Raw genomic sequence first — 16,444 nt, 5'->3', positions numbered from 1 at the left:
GCACATTTCCCCCTTGTTTATTTTCTCATATTTGGAATTTGCTTCATTCTTCTCCCATTTGCTATTATTTCCCAGAGGAGCAGGCAGTTTATCTTTGCAATTAGGCTTCTTCTGGTGACAAGAAAGTACTATGGCGCCTTAGAGAGCAACTGTTTAACATGAGCTCTCAGTGACAAAATCCTGCTTCGTCAAACATCTTAGAAGGACCAAGAGCATGGCTGCTGTACATAAGACATTGTTTTTGAGGAATAAAGCATTTTTGACAAGTAAGAATCAGCAGAGGCAACTTTCATTGGGACAGAACTTCCTCTAACCCTGATCCTTGACCTGAAAAAGTGTGATCAGATTTGTTTATGTATTCCGATTCTCCACTGCCCCACTCCAAATTTCTTTCTTTAAAAGATTTCTTTTGAAAGCCCTGACTGTGAAGTAAAAGAGACCAGTCCAAGCAAACTGAAATGTTCTAGAGGTATATAAAAAGATGTTGGTACATACTCAAGTGAGTATCGGAAGGATCAAGAGATTTCTACACCACTTAGACTGTAGTCCTACAGATACTTATCTGACATACTTCTGAGCACACATATATAAGATTGCATTGCTAGAAGGTAACTGTCAATAATTAATTAACTTATACCCCGCTCACCTGGGCAGCTTCCAACAGGATATTAAAAACACAATAAAACATCAAACATTAAAAACTTCCCTAAACAGGGAAGAGCCACCCAGTGACTTAAACTGGGTATTTTTAGTATTGCTTTTAACATATTGAGACCCAGTGTGGTGTAGTGGTTAAGAGCGGTAGACACGTAATCTGGGTAACCGGGTTCGCGTCTCCGCTCCTCCACATGCAGCTGCTGGGTGACCTTGGGCCAGTCACAGTCTCTCAGCCCCACTCACCTCACAGAGTGTTTGTTGTGGGGGAGGAAGGGAAAGGAGAATGTTAGCCGCTTTGAGACTCCTTAAAGGGAGGGAAAGGCGGGATATCAAATCCAAACTCTTCTTCTTCTTCTTCATATTGCCTTGTTGCAATTGGTAACTGGAAATTGCCATCAGGTGACCAGGTGGTGACTCTGAGTCCTTATTTTCAACTAATTTCCCAGCAGCGCTTCTTCTTCGAAAATATCAATAAAACCTATTGGATGTTCTGCATTCAGAGCTGATTGAAATACCAGTTATTCAGCCAGTCCTTTTCATACCCAAAGCCTCCTGCTTTGTTTTGTAAAGACTTCTGCGGTTTGGATCCCCCCCCCCCCCAATCAAGACCTTGTAAATTAAGATGACTTACTAGTCAGCTGGTTGCCAAGTGCCTTGCGAGTGTCTTTGGACGGGCCTAGATCTCTTTCTGTCCCCTGAGGCTGAGTCACAAGGAAAGGTGTGATGTGAACACTAATGAGATGTTTGCATCTGCAAAGAGAGAAGCGCTTTTGGAAATGACTTTTGTGCAAAGTTTAGTGGGGGTTGTGCAAGACTGTTTTTGGATGTGCTATGAGTAGTGATGGAAAGATCTGTCAATTTTGGTTGTCTCGGCTTCTCAACTTTCCAATCTTAAATTCAATTCTCCGCATTTAGACAAAGAACTACACGTGGTTGTTGTTGCTTTAATCGTCATGAACATTCTTCAGCATTGTACTGTGATTTTTTCCTAACACAATTCTGTCTGCAGTTTTGACTAATGTGCACTTCTCCTAATATAATGCATTTTTACACTGTAGGTGCAAAAGTTTTTCAAAATGGCAGGAAGCTCTACATTTCTTCAGGTCATTACGCCTGATTCTTAGAAGTTCTGAGAAGTTGGGTGCTTTTAAGACACACACTCACCCTCCACACTCTTCAACTGAAGCTGGTGATACCAGTTTCTGGTTTTAATAATTGCTCTTTCTTCTTTTTAAATTTTAAATTCAGATTTCTGAGAAATACGGTCTTCCAGCTGAAAAGATTACAAAGCTGTACAAGAAGAGCAAAAAGGGGTAAGTAAGGGAAACTAAATCTCACCTCGGCTCCGAGTCACTTTTGTTTGTTTGTTACAGTGTCTTGAGACCTCAGCTGCCGTAGATTCTGTCCTAGGTGACAAGAGGGGACCCCAGCTTTGAGCAACTCACAGACCCCTCCCAGACTCCTCCTGTGATATGCCCTGGGCTCAGGTGGGACTAGCCTACCTTGTGGCTCCTTCTACCCCTCCCCTGTGGGGGGAGGGCAGGGGGGAAGCATTGACCCCGGGACATTTCATGCTGACTTAGGACTTCTCACACTACCCAAACAGTTTGGGTAGAGACAACAATTCTGCAGCAGCTCTCTCAACACTACTGCAACATGAGAAGAGGTTGTCTGTGATATGTACACTATAATTCAGTTGTGTTTCAAATTAAATAGAGGATAATTAGTATTTTAATTACCTCCGAGATTGAACGGCGGCAACAAGGGGGGGAAATGAAGCCTCTGTAATCTGGAGTTCAGTATTCCCCAAACAAGGGAGATGAGATAATAGGACTACAATGCTATCACATCAATGAATTTGTCTATGCTACGGCATTAATTGGCTGCCCAGCACCTAATACCTCTCCACTTTGCTATCTTGTTTCCCTGACTGCACACCCAGGAAAGGCTTGATTAGCCATCAAAGTCCTGGTTTTGACCTATAAAGCCTTGAACAGCTCTGGACCACAATACCTCAAGGACCGCCTCTCCCCATATGAACCAAGCCAGAGCCTGCGGTCATCATCTGAGGCCCTTCTTCGTATGCCTCCTCTGTAACCTGCTTTTCAGCCAAAAAGGCTCCCTGAGCATCAAGCAAATATCAGTAGTAGTAGTAGAAGTAGTAGTAGTAGTAAATAGTTGGTCCATATAGCCCAAGCAACTTTCCAGTTCAACATTTGGTTGAATTAAGATGTTTCAGTGGGGTTACATTGGTTTGGATTTATCTGGAGATTTTGCAATGAGGCTGGATAGATCAGCTGGTAGAGCATGAGACCCTTAATCCCAAGGCTGTGGGTTCAAGCCCCATGTTGGGTGAAAGATTCCTACAATGCAAGGGTTGGGGCTAGATGACTTTCATGGCCCCTTCCAAGTGTGATTTTATGTCTAACTTTAGAATCCTATGCATATTTACTCAAAAAGAAGAACTACTTTGTTCACTGACACTTAAAAGCTCGCTGGAACCTCCAGGAGACAATGAGCTGTGCTATGGCTTGTGTCAAAGCATTCACACAAATGGCAAATACACAGACAGACACCCCCATGCCAGATTCTCCATCTGAATCTATCCTGATATGTGAAACTAGGGGGATTTTACTGACACTCCTTTCCTATTCCAGGATTTTGGTAAATATGGATGATAACATCATTGAACATTATTCCAATGAAGACACGTTCATCCTCAACATGGAGAGCCTGGGGGAAGGCTACAAGGTCACGTTGACGGAAATCTAGCCTAGATCAGAACGCAGCCTAGTGAAGTCGTAGCATTTTACCCTCATCTTAAGGAAGGGGACCATTCTTCTAAAGCCCTGATGACTCACGGATGCCAAGAAGAGAGGCTGTTACAAAACTCCACTGGAAGCGAGGAAACAAGCCCAGTTGTCATTGACCAGTCTGTTCAAGATGAACTAACATACCTCTACAAAGTTCCTTATTTATTGCTCCTCACGCTGCAATCTGTACATAGCAGACTGCGGACATCGCCTCTCGCCCACCGCAGAGGAGAAACGGTGACTTTTTAAAAAAGAGTTAATGTGGAAGAAAATGAAATTGTGGAATTGCATTAGTTCTCCTGGGACTTAATAGTTAAAATTGAAACTTTCAGAAATAAATTGCTTGAAGATTTGATCTTCTAATCCATGGCAAGGAAAGTGGCCGATCATGTTCACTGGTACAAAACTACCAGCAAACAAATGTGTAGGTGTAGGTTAGCCATATCCTTCCCAGCACAGGGCAACTGAGGACTGTAAGTAAGGGACTTGGATGGCGTGTCATTTGTAAGTAAAGCACCATCCGTTTTTAACCTTTGTATATAATGTTTATAATATGTAATAATATATTTTTCCTACTTGTGTGGATGTGTTTACTGCCACTCTTGTTTCTAATCCTGGGATTAGAAGCTGTCAGGCAACTCTCGCTGAGGAGAGAGATTCTGCCATTAGCTATTCAGTGACGTTTCCATATCTTTTCTTGAGTGGCTTCTCCAGCATCCGTATTAGAACGTTAAAATTCTCCTTCCAGTGGCGCATCCGACATTTGCACCACCAGCTTGTGGGTCTCGTTCACCCTCCCATGCCCATTTCTGTGCAAGGATACCACATTGTCTTCCAGTTTCCGAATTACTTGTCTTCCAGTTTCTGAAATATTTATGCTTGCTTTGCACCCTTGGATTTCATCCTGTGGTCTTCTGCGTCCTTGTTGGAGGAGACCCTCCATTTTCTGCATGCAGCGAGAAGTGAGGCAGTGCCAATACCACCAACACTCTCCTCCCTCCATGCCTGCTTCCGATTCTGACTTTGGGCTTTCAGAAGATGTATCTCCATTCAGCTCACCTCTTCCTTGGGAGCCTCTGGCAAGCTGGAGCCAAGCCTAAACTGAGCCAGAAGGTCTTTATTATTCTTATTTATAGCAAGTCATAAAAACATGAAACCGTAGAGCTGGAGGTCATCGAGTCCAGCCTGTTGCTCATTGCAGGATCTGCATGCAGCTTGCAGGGTGCAACTACAACATCTGCAACAGATGGACACCTTTTCTTCTATCCTCCAGCAAAGGAGAACCCACCACTTCCTGAGGCAGCCTGTTCTGCAGCTTGTCCTATTAGGAAGCTTCTTCGAATGTTCAGCTGAAATCCAGTTCCCTGCAGTTCCCACCCGTGGCTCCTAATCCTGCCGTCCGGAGCAGCAACAGAGTTCAACTCTGCTCCCTCTTCTTCATCACAGCCCTTCAGGTATTTGAAGACAGCCATCGTGTCCCCCCTTAATAGGTGGGTGGATTTGGTTCAGCAAACACCGTTCGAGACCAGCTGAGCAGGTGCTTGCTGGTTTACCTTTTCTTTTTTAAATGAAAAGCCAAGATCCCCATTTGCACAATGTACAAATTTCAGGCACAGATCTGGGGATGCAATCCTCATGCATGTGCGCAGCGGGAATGGTGCCAAGAAAGGGAATCTGGACACTTCTGGTCATGATGGGGATGGGTGAAGAGGCATCTTTCTATCCCTCCCATCCTCAGAAGAGCTGATCCAGGGAACTCCATCCCTACAGTCCATCCCTACAGTCCCAGGAAGCCAAAGCGGCAGGGCAGTTTTGTTGCAGTTGAAAAAGGATGCAGCCTACGCTCCCATGCCCTGGGGACTCACCTCAGCTTCCCTGCCCCTTGTTCAGCTCCTTTAATCTTTGCTGTCTCCTTTCCCTGCCCTTCTGACACTCCCCCAACCCACCTCATCCCGGGTGGCCATTCCCTTCTCCATTCAACTTCCCAGGAGTTGTGGCAGGAATGGAACAAATTTCTTGGATGAATGGATCCTCTGCTCATTTTGTTGAACGTCCTTGAGCCCCCTGATGGGTCCTGCTGTAAATGTAAAAATGTACATACGCTTCCCTTGACTTTGGTCTGAATGTACATATCAAGTCCTGACTCTATAGACTTTGTTTTTGTATGATCGTATTACTCAGCCTGTCTTAATCGGTATGTAGTAGACATTTTTTTCATTGCACTTCCATCCGTGGGGCTGCTGGGAATGGCCAGAGATTGGTAGCAAAACGTGGTTTGCTTGCATAAGGTCAAAGAGTCGATTGCCACTATTTCTAGCAGTGCTTCTGGCTGAAACCCTGGAGACTTGCTGCCAGCCAGTTTTGGTCAGCCTTCTTCAACCCAGGACTACAACTCTCATCATCCCTAAGCCAGCTAGGAATGATAGCACTGGCAATCCAACAACACCTGGAGGCCTGAGATTGAGGAACTGTAGATACTGAGCAGCCGGACTCTGTTTAAGGCTTTTTTAAGGCAACCCTGAGATTATGAAATAGGAATCTGAGATGAAACCCTGTAATTCGTTTAATAACTTTGGAAAGCAAATGTAGTTCAAGCACTCCTTTGATTGGGACAGTCAGAGCTTCAAAGAGTGAGGTTCCTTGATCAAGCAAAATGGTGCTATGGAGATGAATGCTTCTTAAAAGGTTTCTGGTATGTAAATTAACTTGACCTAAATTTCAGGAGTGTTTGCTTCTGCCGATACTCTTTTAGCAGCTTAGTCCTTCTCTATTTCTTCAAAGTTTCAAATGTTACAGGAAAAATGCCAATCGCTGCATTATGAGATGCATGCGTTTTTTTAAAAAAACTGTTTTGTTCAATGGTTTTAAGGTCAATTTATTTTGGTCACAATCTTGCATTTCTGAGTTCCACCAATATTGATTCTTAAAGGGGGAAAGGAGCCAGAACAGTTGTCCTAAATCCGCACTGTATGCAAAATGCATGAGAAAATTTGTGTATACTTGCATAAGCATGTGTGTCCCTTGTAGTCATGTAAAGCTATGCTGACTGATATATCTGAAGTGAATAACATGCTGATTTAGCATTGCTTCAGAATCAATTGAGCTTACAGAGCCATTTTTACAGCAAACTGATAATTCACTGCCAAACTGCCTGGTAGAGTGAAAATCAAAAATTACATTCTTCTTCTTCTTCTTCTTTATGCTCATCATGGAGTGATAGGTAAAATTGCACCTGTTGAACATCTCTTGGTGGCTGGCAAAGGCACAGCTCCCAATGTTCTATGTAACCATGGCGTTGCCATGCAACCCAGAAAGAAATGATAACTTACCCCTTGTTCTGTGGTTTAGCACTTAAGCATAATGATCATTCCAAAGCAATCTACAAGTGGGCTTTCAGACTGTTTTGGGGAGCCAATGGGATCCCTTAGAAGCTTGGGTATCTTCAAGCAGTCCCAAGGGCCAATTTGGTAGCTGTCCTTCCATTAATGACCTCAATGGGTAGCCTTAGAGGAAGATCAGGTGTGCGCGAGGGTTCGCTCTCAGGTCACTGGCCTCAGAACCATTTACTGGTGTTGGGGGGTAAATCTTCATGAGTACCTTGGCATGCCAGACATTTCAGAAAGGTGAAAAGTTTGAAGAAGGCCACATAACAAAAATCACCCTTACTGCTGTCTTCTGAAATAAAGCTCTACACTGTGAAGACTCTGCCTATTTTTAAAAACTGGCTGGGCCCCCCTTTATCTATCCAGAGAAGGTGCAGAGAAATATTGTTGTATTTAATGAGTTTAGCCCTCTGTGCCTTTCTAGTCAATAAGGGCTAGAAACTTAAGTGTTTGTTTTTAGAGAGGAAAGAAAACTCCTAGTCCTATATAATCTGCATTCGTATAAGAATTTCAGACTGATAACACTCTATCACAGGCTGCAATTATATGTAGATGTTCTTTTTATCCATCCACTGATACATTACTAATATTGACATGGCTATAACAATTACTAGGGTAATAAGGCCTGCTTCAGTCCTCTTCCTATACACACATTTTAAATAAATCACATAGAGTCTACCTAGCCTACCAATTTTTTAAAAATCATATTTTACTTTTGATGGGCATAAAAGAAGAGGGAGCTTTTACCGTCTTTCATTGTTGCTAACAAATGTCTGTTCCTAAACATAAATGACTTAGATATGTACACAGAACCATGTGATTTATGAATTAAGCCATTTCCCCCAGCACTTGGTCCAGTTGTTCTGATCTCTGTAGACCAGTTGGAAAGTTGCAAAATTAACATAGCTGCTTGAGTTTTTATTATTATTAGAGAGGAAACTGAAAAGCTGTTGTTATGGATTCAATCAGTATCATCATGCAGAACTGGAAATGAATCGACTTGTTTAAAGTTTTAAAAAGTGTGCAGCCATGTAAAATGTTTGTTTTTCTTGTAACCCTTCCCCTTCCCTGCCTCCCCTCAATGTCTCTCCCAGATTAGGGTGACATGATGCAAACAGGAGGATTTGTTTGTGCCAAAAAATAAATAAATCTGTGCATAGTTCCCATTAGCTGGAAAGCTAGAAAGCTCAATGTATAAACACTGTGTGCTATTTTATTCTAAGAAAACTAGTTTGTGTAACTTAATAGTTTTTTTTGTAAATGGGAGAGGGAAATCTATAAACATACAAGTTTATTTTATTTTTTGTACATTTTTAAGAGGGAAAGAAATAAATATTCGTAAGATATAACCACCTTTTCTTTCTTTTCTTACTGGTGTTTGATAGATTATTCAGCTCCACACTGAAGCGTTTTGAATATTGACTCAGATTTCCTTGAACGGGCTTTTGTGATGGGGAACTTACTGAATTTGCCACATGGTCCTTTATTAAGTAAATGAAAGCTAATCCTCCAGTGCACGGTTGGGGGGCGTGTTGGGCCAGCCTTGGACATGTTTGGTTCTGAAACACAAAAGTTAAGATCACCCGTTTGTGCATGTGTGTGTGCACACAGAATACACACCCACACACCCCTGAGTATAGGTGCTGGAGTGGAAGATTGGAGGCAAGAGAAAATGTCCATTCATGACTTTGTATCAAGCAAGTGCTTCACATTACAGTGGTACCTCAGGTTACATACGCTTCATGTTACATACGCTTCAGGTTACAGACTCTGCTAACCTAGAAATAGTACCTCAGGTTAATAACTTTGCTTCAGAGTGAGAACAGAAATTGTGCTCCAGCGGTGCGGCGGAAGCGAGAGGCCACATTAGCTAAAGTGGTGCTTCAGGTTAAGAACAGTTTCAGGTTAAGAACAGACCTCTGGAACGAATTAAGTACTTAACCCGAGGTACCACTGTAGTTAATGCTTGCACCACTACCTGGAAAGAGAGGTGGCTGTACCTTCTCCTTGTCTTCTCACTCTTCTTGTGCTTGAAGAAGAGGCAGCAAAAGCAAGGAGGAGGCATATAAGTGAGTTCTCATATCCCAACTCCCATTTCTCCTTTTCCTCTTACGGAGCAGTTACATATTGGCAAGGTACTGAAATTTCTACAGATGACCCGGATTTGAACCTGCTCATGTGGGTGATATTGATCCAGCCCTCCTCTCTCTCTTCCTAACCTACGGCACAGGGTTGTTGAAAGGATTTCATTTTATTTTTAAGAGGTAGAGGTAAGAACCATGTCAGCTGCCCTGAGTTCTTTGGAGGAAGAGTGGGATAAAAATGTTAATGGATTACTAATTCAATAAATGTTGGTGCTGACCTTTAAAGCCCTAAATGCCTGAAGGAGCATCTCCACCCCATCGTTCAGCCCGGATACTGAGGTCCAGCGCCGAGGGCCGTCTGGTGGTTCCCTCGCTGCGGGAAGTGAGGTTACAGGGAACCAGGCAGAGGGCCTTCTCGGTAGTGGCGCCTGCCCTGTGGAATGCCCTCCCATCAGATGTCAAGAAGATAAATAACTTCAACTTTTAGATGACATCTGAAGGCAGTCCTGAAAGCCCTGAAAGCTTTTAACGTTGGATGTTTTATTATGCTTTTATATTAGTTGGAAGCCGCCCAGAGTGATTGGGGCAACCCAGTCAGATGGATGGGGTACAAATATTTATTATTGTTGTTGTTATTATTGTTGTTGTTTTTGTTCAAGAAGAGGGGGCTTCACTGGCATTGGCAGGGTCAGAATCATGGGAGTCATGAAGCTGTTTCCTCACAATGGCTACTATATTCTTTGCCTGTCTCCTCCCTCCCCCAGAGAAATGCAGTGGAACTTTCCAGAAAGCCTGGCTGCAGCAGAATATTTATTAGAGGCAATAACATTTAGGGGCTTTATGGAGGACTTTATATTTGCAAACCTCAGGTCTCAGCCATACACTGGTTTTCATAAAGATTTCTTTGAGGTTATGTATTCATATAAGAAAACAGAATAATTATAGTCAGGTGCAATCAGTAATTCCAGTATGAAAAAGCACCATGTCACAAAACAAGTTTACAATACAAAATTATTCAAAATCTAACATTTAAAAACAATATTTGTTCAATAATACAGTAAAAAAAGTCTTAACTTCCTTCAAAACAATACTGTTCATATGTTTGGCACTGTAAAAGACATTGTCACAAATGCATCTCCCTCCTCTTTTTTTAAACCAACACACTTTGCTGCTTTTAAAATATTTATGGGCTCTACTTGGCTACAATTTTCACATTTGAAAACAACAACAACAACAGACATTATGCCTGAGCGTAGCATGCAGTCCACAAGGGATTCCATCCAGGTGCAGAAACAGGTGAGTTAAACAATAGGCCCACTCCACAAAGTCTGGATCCTAACTCCCCATAGGTTGAGCATGTGGGCACTTGGAGGCCCCCACCTCACAGTCCCCCCACCTTCGCCACTCCATAATATGCATTTCCTTTGAAGCAAGTCCCACTGAATAAGTGTGCATAGGATTGTAGCCTTAAAGGTGCTTCATTTTGATTTGGATCCTGCCCATTGTAAATACTGCCTCTTGTCTCATAAGGATGACGGATTAAAAATATTTAATTTAGGAACCTGGGATGATTAAAAAATAACAGTGTATGGCAACTTTACATGTCAAAAGTTAACATGGTGATAACCGAGCAAACATCTAAGAAATGTTACACCGGGCAAAACACCCTGGACAACCCTTTTTAATGGGTTGGATTCATACTTAGAGTAGGCTTATGGTTTTCAGGGGGTCTATGATTAAGGCTGCAAGCCTAGTCTCACTTACTTGGGAGCAAGTCCCATTGAATTCAGTAGAGCTTGGTTGGGACAGCACAGTAAGTCTGCATTCAGTTCTTAAAGTATGTACTTTTTTTAACCACAGAAGTTAAGCAAGGGGGAACGAAAGCTCCAGCTCTAATCTACAGCCTTCCTAAGAATGAGGAGACCGGATAGAGCTGAGAAAGCGATTGAGTGGCTGGTGATGGAATATTTGTGTGTGAGATCTTGTAGGTGTCCCATGAAAGGGGTGGGGGCTTTGGGGACCCTGCTTATGGTTTTCCCATGGACATCTGATTGGCCACTGTCTGATCAGGATACTGGGCTACAAGGGCCTGATCCAACAGACTCTTACGTTCTTACTGGGGATGCTGTTGAATGAAGCTAGGCTTGGCGCCATTACATGAGATCCCCAGCAGTTCAGCAGACTTCACAAGCCTCTTCCTTTAGCCCTTCTTCCTGCCCTTGTTCTACGAACCTGCCTGCCAGTTCAAATAGTCCACAGTGCCCTAGAGCAGCCCTTCCCCAGATATTGTGGAACTACAGTGCCGATCATTCATGACTATTGGCCATGTTGGCTGGGGCTGATGGGAGTTGAGGTCCAACAACACCCGAGGACCCAAGGTCAGAAAAGGCTGTCCCAAAGCATTGTGGGAAATTGACAAGGGTGGCTGGTTCCCAGTCTCAGCTACTGCCACAAGGGAAACCTAGAGCCAAAGCCCCACGGACAGGGACCTCCTCTAACTTTGAGCAAAGCAGTGGTGTCACCCTACCATGCAAGACAGGAGTCCATGAAAACCACCATGTTTAGGGAACAAAATGTTCTCCTGGCAGCAACCCCTGAGCAGCAAAGAGCAGGTGTGGTTTAAAAAAAACACACACAAGCGCAATCAAACAGATTATTAAAAAAAATAGGTTGTAACAAATCCCCATTTTAAAACAAACAAGCAAACAAACAAGGAATGCAAGTTTCCTATACAACTGAAAACAATTGCATAACTGTGCAACAACTAGCAATGAGGAGGGGAAATAATCGGTACAATAGCTTTCACCAACTTGGGACTCTCCAGATGTTTTGGACTACAAAACCCATCAGCGCATGCACTGGCAAGGGGTAATGGGTTTTGTAGTCCAAAACATTTGGAGGGCCTCAGGGTGGTGAAGGCTGCAATATCATGAACATGCAAGTCTCAGTACTGTTTCTACAAGCCAAACACAAACACAAGAATTCAGTTTTAAGTTTCTTCCCCCCGCTTACATTTTACAACAAAGTTGCCGCTACCGACACACAGTAGGATCACACAGAAGTACTGTCTTAAAAATGCAACCGATACTGGTAAGACTGGCACAGAATCTGCATATTATATGTATAGGGAGGGAGGGGTTGGGGAGTCTCAACTGATAGGAAACTATAATGGGTACAGATCAAAGTCATTCTCTGAACAATAAATACAAGTGCATTTGTCAGTATATAAGAAAAAAAGTTAGTTCCTTCCACACACAGAACTCTAGAAGAGGACGCATAAAACAGTGGCCATGCTTAGGAACACAGAATTTACTACCATTCACCAAATCTGCTCTATTCTTTGACTGACTATACCGTGCTTGTTCTACAGGTTGGCTTTAACCCATCATGCTGAACATTTAAAAACGACATATACTTCAACCTGACCCAAGAAGGGAGACACACCAACAGAAGCAATGTCCACCGGTGGTTTTCCAGGCCTTGCTAGATCTGGAACCATGCTATGCAGCTGGGGTATACTGATGAGCAAATGGATGCATGGCTAATTTGCAACATGCAAATTGAGGCATGGCAGATGCACATTCAAATTTCAGGCGTGAGATGCAGCCCCCCATTTGCATTGCCCTTGTGCCCCAATCGAGATCAGGTGATCCAAGTCACGACTAATTTGCTCCCTTCAGTGAAACTTAATCCCGATCAGGTGTCTCTGGGTTGAGGCCAGCGTGGGTCTAAGTGCATGTTTCTGTCGTCACTGAAATGGAAATCTGGTAACCTGTGAAGCAGCCTGACTTATATACTGAGTTTGTTCCCAAGTCTACCTGGTGCAGCTGTGATTTTGTGGTTTGTGTTCATAAAACGTGAGAATGAAGGAAGTGTATGGCCCCACAATAAAAACGACATCCCTACTACCTGGCTCGGCACCAGCAATTCCAAAAGGCTTTAATAAAATGCTACAAAGACAACTGGAAGTCTATTCACCGCCAGCGTTATAGATTTAATAATTGTTTTAAAGAATGCTAAATCCCTTCGTAGCGTGCCTGTGTGTGGACATGCCTGTGTGCGCATGCATGTGTGAAAACTGCTAAAGACTTGACCTGAAAGTGCTTGTTCTCACTGGACTGGCACAGAAGGAAGGAAGGAAGGAAGGAAGGAAGGAAGGAAGGAAGGAAGGAAGGAAGGGGAAATACCATTGCATCTCCTCAGCCTTTGTCACCACCACAGCCAATTTATCTAAAACAGCTATGGATCAAAAGCCAACTGTGTCTCTGATGGCACATCAGCTAGGATGATTTATTAGTCAATTAACCATGGGTCTGCACAAGGCCTAGGTGTCTGTAATACAGCCGCCTGCGCTCCAAAATGTTCATCTGATGGCTTGCCTTTAGGCTGCATAAGAAAAAAAGGAGGCACAATGGGAAAGTCAGTAGGTACCCGCAATTCATTCCCACTGGATTCTCAGCAGCTAACTCTTTTATTGGAACAAGGTCAGAGTGAGTATGCAAGCTTTCAAGTTAGACAGGGCTCTTTGTCAGTCTTGGAAACAACCCAGTAGCTGCTAAAATGCTTTCTCCAGCTCCAGTGTGTCAAGAGATGGAACCAAATGCAGTTCCCTTTGGAACTGCTGATAGGTGCTACTGCTACCTTGGGTGATGGGTTGAATCAAGTCAGGCGAGTGCTGCACCTTTACACACAGACTTCCTCATCTAGCAAGGTGTATATGTGCCTTTCTGTACTGGGGCCATGAACTCTTAAAAAAGCAGGAATCGGGATCTTCATACAGTCTGTGGATTTTCACATGAGAACTAGGGGAGACGCAAGAGAGATTGGTTTGGATCCCACAATGTTAGCAGAAACCACTTTTTATAGAAGCAGTATGCATCCATTTTCCCTTCCTGCTATAGTTCCCCCCCCCCCCACCATGCCACATCCCATGGCATTCCAGAGGGTCACCCACCTCAAAAGTAGCTCGGGGGCCATGCAACAGAAAGAAGTATCATTCCATGATTGGGGGGGGGGGTGCTGCAAGGCTGGCTTGACTTGCAGGGTGCTTCCATATGGGGAATGATCATTGGGCAAACTGATCATTGGGCTATTGCAAATTGTTGCCATTGACAACAGTCCCCCCCCCCCATGGAAAGGAGTCCTGATCCCACTATAAACCTCCATCTAGAAACAGCAATGACTTTAAATCAACTTTTTTTTTTTTGGCCACATCTGGCCAGGTGACAAGCAGGTTCTGTCTCCATCCGTTGACGAACATTTTGGAACTCGAACGCTGTAAGCTCAGAAGTAAATGTTTCGGTTTTCGAACGTACCTCAGAAGTCGAACATGAAACGCAGTTTCCATATTGAGTTTTCCATATTGAGGCTTCCGTATTGAGTTTTTGGTTTTCGAACATTTCGGAACTCGAACAGTCTTTCAGAATGGATTACGTTTGAAAACCGAAGTGCCACTGTAATTGTGTATAGGCTTGGGCTGCAAGATGTGTGTAAAAAACAACTCCACCTATTTCTTTTTTGTGCAGCTGTTTCTGGCCTTCTGCCTTTGGCCTGTTTTCACATATGAATATCAAAATCAACTCTATTCTGGTTTTAACATAGCATAGAAGGAACCACATGCCGTGTCCCTAAATTGGGCAACAAGGCTCTGAGCCAAAAGGATCTCTGAGTGTTGCAGAAAATGGGTGAGCACAGCTGCTTAGACGAAACGCAACATTTTGAGAAGACATCTGCTTGCCTTTTAGAAGCTACGCCTTGTGGCCACAGCCTTTTGTGATTTCAACTAAAGGTCTATTAGCTTTACTTTGTATCTTCCAAGTCTGCACTGATGGCCTAAGGTTGAAACTAATAATTGTATGCTTCTTGATGATGGACAGACAAATCTGTTAATTTTAGAGAAACTAAGAGAGTTTCTCACTTTCCCAGTCTCAAGTGCAGCTCTCCACATTTCCCAAATCCCACCCCCCAAATGAGTCCTCATGAAATATTTTCCAGCATTTTAATGCGAATTTCTCCTAATACACACATTTCTGTATGCGGTTTAGTCAAATATACACATTCCTCTATGTCATTTTCACTAATATGTGCATTTTAAAGCACTCTTCCCCCTAATATATACATCTTTTGTGTTTGGCTGGGGAACTGCATTGCAAAATTCAAAGGAGTGCAAATCTTGAAGGACGGCTGTGTATCAGTTTGTGCGTGGTTTCAGGAAGTGCAAATTACACAGGCCTGTGTTTAAATGAGAACCAAACTGAATCTCCCCTCAGGTCAAGTCTTAAGCCTCCTCACAGAGCCCTTTCCCCATGCTCCAGCGACGATGGGGCTTTATGCTTCATGTTTTGGAAATTCCACCAGTGAAGATGAGGCTAGATCCCAGCCTAAAGCATTTATGGGAGTTACGATAGGATGGAAGTAATTTAGACTTTGAGAGCTAATTTTGCCACCTTTGGAAAAGTGTGTGTGCTCCAAATGCAACAGGCAATTGGATCAATTCAACGGTTGCCAACCTGGTGCCAGTGTGCCCACAATTACCTCCTATGCCAGCTGTGAAGGATCTCAGCAATTATCCCCTCAAAAATCCACACTGCATGGCAGACTCTTTGCTCTTCCTGCTCAATTCCTCTTTGCCATGGTTTGGTTTCTCCCACACTGAATATGCTTCCTTCAACATGACATTTCATTCCTTCAGAACAGAGCGAAGAACTTCCTCTCTGTGAGCAATAATGGAGGTAAGTGGCTGGTGTAAATGCTTTTTCTCATTGGGGGGAAAAACGCCCACACCATTTTGTGTTCCTCTCCCCTCCCTGCTCTTTTAGATGTGGCAGCCATTTTGTGTTATGCCGCACACCACGGCAGCCATTTTGTGATGGCACTCGCAGCGCATTTTCAAACAAGTTACCTACTTGGCTTCCCAATGCAGAAGTCGCTGCTGGCAACCAAGAGGGAGAGGGGCAAGGGGCAACCTCAGGAGTGACAGATCGGCTCTGCCACATTGCCCACATGGACCTCCCTGCCGCCTCACCCCTTAGTTAGCAGCAGCGACTTCTGCATTGGGAAGCCAGGGAAGCAACACTGTCCTGTTCCTGCTGATGAATGATAGGAGGAGGATGTGTGGCATTTTGAAAAAAATGACCATAGGCTCTCCATCAGAAACCTCCTTCACAAATTTTGTAGCCCTGCTGTAGCAGCCGCCTCATCTAGTTGAATTACTATGTGTGTCAAAATCCTGTTTTGCAAGGTGGCTTCATAGCTAGGAGATTGGATGCAACTTCAAGATGGGCTTTTAGTCTTACTTGGATATATGAAATTAACAAAAGAGACTCTCGGTTTTGTAACCCTGGTACAAATATGTGTATGGTGGGATCAATCAACTGCCACTCTGGTAGAATTGACAAAACACATGGGAAGACACTGGCGGAAGGTTCAGAGGCAATCACTCTCCGTATACAGTGGTGCCTCGCAAGACGAAAAGAATCCGTTCCGGGAGTCTTTTCGCCTTGCGGTT

General features: G+C 43.6%; 1 protein-coding gene across 2 annotated transcripts in view; it reads left to right on the top strand.

The window, feature by feature from the left end:
* Positions 1 to 8,202, top strand: part of GRHL2 (grainyhead like transcription factor 2) — a 74,218-nt gene extending 66,016 nt beyond the window's left edge. For both annotated transcript variants that reach the window (XM_083450827.1, XM_083450828.1), the window contains exons 15-16: positions 1,906 to 1,970; positions 3,315 to 8,202. In XM_083450827.1, coding sequence (XP_083306953.1) covers positions 1,906 to 1,970; positions 3,315 to 3,429 — 180 coding nt within the window. In that variant the 3' untranslated portion in view covers positions 3,430 to 8,202. The remainder of the gene's footprint in view (positions 1 to 1,905; positions 1,971 to 3,314) is intronic.
* Positions 8,203 to 16,444: the final 8,242 nt, after the last annotated feature.

The sequence above is a fragment of the Podarcis tiliguerta genome (genome assembly GCF_965153285.1).
Source record: "Podarcis tiliguerta genome assembly, chromosome: 7".
NCBI classification, from domain to species: domain Eukaryota; kingdom Metazoa; phylum Chordata; class Lepidosauria; order Squamata; family Lacertidae; genus Podarcis; species Podarcis tiliguerta.
The sequence above is the reverse complement of the archived record's forward strand: the minus strand, read 5'-3'. Positions and strand labels throughout refer to the sequence as shown.